The sequence below is a fragment of the Eutrigla gurnardus genome (assembly GCF_963514095.1).
Source record: "Eutrigla gurnardus genome assembly, chromosome: 4".
NCBI lineage: Eukaryota > Metazoa > Chordata > Actinopteri > Perciformes > Triglidae > Eutrigla > Eutrigla gurnardus.
The window spans coordinates 25,776,246-25,783,353 of NC_139918.1; the positions used below are offsets into that span (position 1 = coordinate 25,776,246).

Here is a 7,108-nt window from a genome sequence, read left to right on the forward strand (position 1 = left end):
TCTGAACATGATGAGACACTGCTGCTTCATTTGGGCTTTGACATTTCATCTTCATCTTCTTCTTCGTCTTCTTCTTCTTCAAACAAATAAATAAATAAATAAAAATATGAGCCTTCAGGCATAATCCACTTGAAGTCTCATGAAAATCATTTGATTATTTCTGAGTTTCTCTTCTCTGATTATTTTTGAATATATGTTGAATTAGGTCAGAATAATCTTTAAAACATGTTCTTTTGGACCTCTTTGAGAGATTAAATTATCGTTCTGTTTTTTTCTCAAATTAATGAAATTCAGTTCCCGTATTAGTCAAACTTTTATGAATTGCATAAAAAAAAAATGCTAGACAGAGAATTTACGACAAAACAAGGAAATCAAAGACAAGAATCAGTTTCATCGCTCATTCTTTGTTTACAGAAAACATTTTCTCAGTGATATGTGAAATCATTTGTATCCTTAATATCTCTAGTAAAAACGAACAAGTGAAATTAACAACGTTATGACATAAAGGATGAAATGATAGAAAAATGCACATCGGACAATTTAGCACCGACACACCAACAAGGACGATAAATATCTTAAATTTCAGAGCATTTTTAAAATTTGTTCAGATTTGACTCTTTGAAGTTTTGCTCGTCGATTTGATGTTTATGATTCTTTTCCTTCTTGAAGGAAAGTAACTGGAACCTGAGAGCCAATCAGGAGTCTAGCTTGTAGACAACATCACGTCTGAACGCTGGCTCCGCCTCCCAAACGCTGGCTCCGCCTCCCAAATCCAGACGCTGTGAATTTCACACGGGAGCTCTAAGAACAAAGTGCTCTCCATAATACTGTACCTCATACACACACACACACACACACACACGCGCACACACACACACACACACACACACACACACACACACACACACACACACACACACACACACACACACACACACACACAGCCTGCATATTTATGTACCAAACACTTTAAAAGCTCATATGAAAGTGTCGTAAACATTCTCCACACACGAATATAAAACAACAAGAATCTGTTTCATGTCCTTCAGCCGTTACAACATGAAGTCTTTTTGTGTCCAAGCTGCTCTGAGTTCAACACTCGTGGGAACGCTCCACCAGCTCCGCTGCAAACGGCTGACCCAGGATCAGACATCTTTAACATTAGAACGTGGAAGTTGCTACACCAGGGCCAGGGCGACCCTGTCGGGCCATCGGCCTCGTCTTCACAGAGATCCACAGGTCTTCAGTCGAACTCTTCCTCTTCTTCGTCTCTGACCTTGTGGTTGCCATGGCGTCCTTGCAGCAGCAGCTGTTGGCATGGCGACAGCAGCAGCAGTGGCAGCACACAGCCAGCGTGGTGAGGAGGACGAGCAGGGGGAGAGTCAGCAGGACCACCAGGCAGACTGTGTTGTAGACCCCCTCCTGGTGTTTGTCCGTAGCGAAGCTCCAGACCTGGTTGAAGAACTCCTTGACCTGGTCCGTCCCCCCGTCCATGACGTCCAGATCCAGAACCAGAACCAGAATGGGGACTCCTGTTTTTTAATTGAAGTCTGTCTGGCACTTGTGAAGTTTAGAGGCTTGTAAAGTGTGTGAGTGGGTAAATGTGCATCTTAGGCAGCTGGAGACATCCAGATAATGAAGATATGCTGTTAATTTAAATTGAAAAATAATCTGGTTCCAGCTTTAAAGTTGTAAGTTCTGAAAGTTTTATTCCAAAATGAAACCTCAAAGATCCACCGGCCCGAACAGCTGTCGGCTCAGATGTTCTTGTTGACGCCGTCTGACGAGGATTGTGTGTGTGTGTGTGTGTGTGTGTGTGTGTGTGTGTGTACGTTAAATAGACACGTGGTGAGGTCGTTACGAGGTCGGAGGATTCTTTAAACACATTTTGAAAAGACCAGAAGCTCGTTTGTTTGTGATGATCTTGATTGATTTCTGCTCCTCTTCCTCCTCGATGGTCGCCTCTTGCCCTTTTTTTTGGATTTCACTTTAATTTTGTAGCGATCTGCTTCAATATGTGAGCTTCTGTGGAACAAAAGAAAGAGAGAGAGTGAGCATGGACTGACCCAGAAGACTTTTCCTTCTTTTTTTGTGTATTTTTCGGCCTCCCAGCCTTCGTCCCGTCTCCGGCTCTAACATCTCTACTCCTGCTCTCCTCCCCTCATGTCACTGTCAGCTTCACATGTTCAGCTTTCCCCTCATTAATACTGCAGAGAGCCATTCAGGATTCAGGGCAGATCTCTGTAAGAGTCCCGCTGAGGGAGGGAGGGAGGGAGGGAGGGAGAAGGAGGGAGGGAGATTGTGTGTAAGAGAAGGACAGACGAAGAGGTAACCAATCATCCTAAGAGTCCCGCTGAGATGGAGAGAGACGGGATGGAGGAGAGAGAGACGGGATGGAGGAGAGAGACACGGGATGGAGGAGAGAGACAGGATGGAGGAGAGAGACAGGATGGAGGAGAGACGGGATGGAGGAGAGAGACAGGATGGAGGAGAGAGAGACAGGATGGAGGAGAGAGACAGGATGGAGGAGAGAGACGGGATGGAGGAGAGACACAGGATGGAGGAGAGAGAGACAGAATGGAGGAGAGAGGATGGAGGAGAGACGGGATGGAGGAGAGAGGATGGAGGAGAGACAGGATGGAGGAGAGAGACAGGATGGAGGGGAGACAGGATGGAGGAGAGACGGGATGGAGGAGAGACGGGATGGAGGAGAGACAGGATGGAGGAGAGAGAGGATGGAGGAGAGACAGGATGGAGGAGAGACGGGATGGAGGAGAGAGACGGGATGGAGGAGAGACAGGATGGAGGAGATAGAGGATGGAGGAGAGACAGGATGGAGGAGAGACAGGATGGAGGAGATAGAGGATGGAGGAGAAACGGGATGAGGAGAGACTGGATGGAGGAGATAGAGGATGGAGGAGAGACAGGATGGAGGAGATGGAGGAGAGACAGGATGGAGGAGATGGAGGAGAGACAGGATGGAGGAGATGGAGGATGGAGGAGAGACGGGATGGAGGAGAGACAGGATGGAGGAGAGACGGGATGGAGGAGATAGAGGATGGAGGAGAGAGACAGGATGGAGGAGAGACGGGATGGAGGAGATAGAGGATGGAGGAGAGAGAGACAGGATGGAGGAGAGAGACAGGATGGAGGAGAGAGACAGGATGGAGGAGAGACGGGATGGAGGAGAGAGACAGGATGGAGGAGAGACGGGATGGAGGAGAGAGACAGGATGGAGGAGAGAGACAGGATGGAGGAGAGACGGGATGGAGGAGATAGAGGATGGAGGAGAGACGGGATGGAGGAGAGAGACAGGATGGAGGAGAGAGACAGGATGGAGGAGAGAGACAGGATGGAGGAGATAGAGGATGGAGGAGAGAGAGGATGGAGGAGAGAGACAGGATGGAGGAGATAGAGGATGGAGGAGAGACGGGATGGAGGAGAGAGACAGGATGGAGGAGAGACAGGATGGAGGAGAGAGAGACAGGATGGAGGAGAGAGACGGGATGGGGGAGAGGTTCTCTTCAGACTAGCGGGTTCAGGTCTACGTCCTCCTTGTGAGGTTCTCTTCAGACTAGCGGGTTCAGGTCTACGTCCTCCTTGTGCAGTTCTCTTCAGACTAGCGGGTTCAGGTCTACGTCCTCCTTGTGAGGTTCTCCTCGGATGAAGCCTCCCTCTTCACCGGCTCTCCAGCTGCTCGTCAACAAAAGTCTGATTGTTCCTGATTTCTCTCTGAGGCCTCGAGGCTTTTATTTAATTTATTTATATATTTGTATATTTTTTTCAAATTATTTCAAACACCACTTAACTGGAGTGTCCTTTAGATTCTCTGTAGCAGCTATGGAGAGAGAGGGGGGGGGGGGGGGGGGGGGGAGAGAGACAGAGAGAGAGAGGGGGGGGGGGGAGCAAGACAGGGAGAGAGAGAGATGCCCCTGTGAGTGCAGATAGATGATATTTGTAGATCTGGTTACATTTAATTTTCTCTTTAGTTGTTGTTTGAGTTTAAAGCTGATTTTTTGAATCCTTCATACACTGGTTGTTCCAACGTGGGGGTCGGGGTCCTACAAGCGGTCGCAACATAAACACTGGAGGTCTGGAGATGATTAAGAAAGTAACGGATATTAATGCAACACTAAAATTCTGTTAATTTTATCCTCTAATCTTTGTTGTTTTTCTTATGGATTACGTCATCATTTCCTGTTTTTAAGCTTCTAACAACTCATAAAAGATCAGCTGCAACTCCATTCTACATATATTACTCACTCTCTCTCTCTCTCTCTCTCTCTCTCTCTCTATATATATATATATATATACATATATATATATATACACACACACACACAGAAACCAACATGGTCTGACAGGAAGTGTTGCAGCTTCTCGTGTTCCTGCAGCTCTGCAGACGTGTGAAGCCTCCCAGACGTGACACACAGATTCTTCTAGAATCATTACTGACGAGTAGAATTCATTTCAGGGTTTTAACCTGCTGATTGAAGTTTTGTCGGACCTCCATCTTCTCCAGTGAACCTGATCCTGATCAGTAATTTTCTTTAACGAGATTTCTGTTCATATTTAAAGAGATCTGGATGGAAACGTGACTCATGAATTCATTGTTGAACTCATTATTTTTATTATTAATTTATTTTTCTTAATTTTTAATGATGAACTATTTAAAAAATGAATACATATACTATGTAAATACTATATATAATATATATTTTTTCTAATTAATTCACTTTTTTCTTGATTTTACATTTTTTAATTATAATTTTTTCTATGTGCTCAAGATAAAGTTTCTACGTTTAGTATTATTGTCTCTCTCTCTCTCTCTGGTCTGAGGGTATTTTGTCGTGGTTTTTAACGAGACGCTGCCGTGTTTATAGAAGATATGTTTTAATATGAGGTTCATATCATCTCTACAACATTCTCAGATTCTGTTGACTCTCTCTCATGGCTGCTGCTCTCCGGAGACCTTCATGTCCAGGAAAAGGGGAAGGGCCACCGCGGGGCCACACAAAGCCAGGAAGGGAGCCGACGGGAGAAATGTTAGGATCGCCGTGGCTCCGCCCCCCCCGTTGCTCTCCACGTGTGACCCAGAAGACAACGGCGTGACAGAAGGCAGGACTCTTTAATGACTCGCCCCGAGCACCCGGGTCAGAGCAGATCCCTGATCAGCCAGCGTTCAGATCGGCACTCCGGTTTCACTCCATTTAGAATCGTTAAAAGTGAACTCTCCTTTGTTTTGGCTTGTTCTTCCTCCTGCTTCACTGAGGTTGTGTAGCTCCAGGCCTGCTGACGGCGAGGAGGAGGGAACAAGTGCACAAGTCTCTTTACGGTTCAGACTTGTGGAAACTCGACCGGCCGAGAGGACGGAGCAAACGATGAGGAAACTAAAAACCAGCTGATGTCTGTTGAGCAGAGGGAAAGCTATCCTCCAAAACGTAGAGATTCTAACTTTAAAATGTCATAAAGCGAGGTTGAAATCAGCTGATTCTTATTTAAGAAGAAGAGGATGTAGCGACACTCGCTCAAAGGCAGGAAGACGTCTATCAGCTTCTCGTCAAACATCCTGTCGGATCCAAACCGCTGCCCGGAAACGTATTTTACTTTAAACGGAAGAAAGAACGAATCTGCTTCTATATGTGTATAAACTTCTCAGAGTGTTTGCTGCTGTGTGAAGTGTGTGTGAAGTGTGAGATGTGTGTGAAGTGTGTGAGATGTGTGTGAAGTGTGTGAGATGTGTGTGAAGTGTGTGAGATGTGTGTGAAGGCGGCGTCTTACCCGGCGAGGGTCAGCAGGTCAGCTCGGCCTCCTCGTCCTCAATCCCGTCAGCTGCTCACGCTTCTGTTGATTCTGGTCTTGGTATCTGGTTTCTGGTCTGTTCTGGTCCCCCTCACCCAGACATCTTGACAAGTCTTCACTTTCTGTTCCTGTTTGCCTCTCTGCCCTCGTTTCCCCTCCTCCTCCTCCTCCTCCTCCTCCTCCTCCTCCTCTCTGTGAGTGTGTGTTTTGGTCGTGACGTCACTGATCCCTGCCCACTTCATGTAAGAATGGGCCCTCTGTCTGTGCTTGTGTGTGTGTGTGGAAACTGGATTCTTGTGGTTTACTTTTTACTCACACGCCGCTGGATGATGTCAGACGTTGAGAGGGGAAAGTTGGGTAAATATATATAGACTGAAATCACAAGAAGCCGTTTATTAAAGGGGCGTCCAAAACGAGCTCGGGGAAATATTAAAAAGTGCAACCGGTCGGAAAAAGTTTGCAACGCCCGGCCGGAGACGGTTGCACGCTTTTTTTTATTTTTTACATAAATAGCGGAACTGAGTTACAGTAAAGGCTGCTCCGCCCGTCTCCGAGTCCCGAGGGAGTACAGAAAAGGGGAAACAAAAGTGTGTGTGTGTGTGTGTGTGTGTGTGTGTGTAAACCAGCAGGTGGAAAGGGTCAGATGCAACTGAGATATGAAAGAGTGAAGTCATGTGAACAACAACAATACACACACAAACACACACACACACACACACTCTCTATGCCTTCTGGTGATAATCTGCCCTCTCAGTTCAGCCGAGCAAAAGAGGATTTTTATTCAAGTAAGAAAAGAGAGAGACATTAAAGTCTCTTTATTCTCTCTTAAAGGGGAAGTTGCTCGTTAAAGGCCACTGACTGGAATACTGTCCTCACACACAACGTGATGCTGGTGAATGTTGAGCTGTCAATGTTCCTCTAGAATACTATTCGAATTTTCTTCCATCATTTTTCAATATTCAAATTGTATTTGAATATTTGATGCTCAAATTCATCCTATTATTATTATTATTATTATTATTATTATTATTATTATTATTATTATTATTATTATAACTCCACTACACAGGCTTTACGTTGTCAATGCCATTTTACTTCCTGTCCACTAGAGGGCGTTCCAAAAACATCACCAATAAACTTGTTGAATTACCAACAGCTGACAGCTTTCTAGATAAGTAATAATTAAGAAAGTAAAACGACCACATTACCCCTGGGAACGCTGTGTTCCCGTTGCCATGACAACGCCCTCCTCGTCTCACCGTCAGCTCTACGTTCACACATACATGAACGCGGGTCGATCGAGCTA

General features: G+C 45.6%; 1 protein-coding gene across 1 annotated transcript; it reads right to left on the reverse strand.

The window, feature by feature from the left end:
- Window positions 1-383: 383 nt before the first annotated feature.
- Window positions 384-5,948, reverse strand: kiaa0040 (KIAA0040 ortholog). Its single transcript, XM_084007071.1, is given in 3 exon segments — window positions 384-1,206; window positions 1,208-2,025; window positions 5,782-5,948. Coding segments are annotated over 2 exon segments (315 nt in total). The 5' UTR covers window positions 1,495-2,025; window positions 5,782-5,948; the 3' UTR covers window positions 384-1,178.
- Window positions 5,949-7,108: the final 1,160 nt, after the last annotated feature.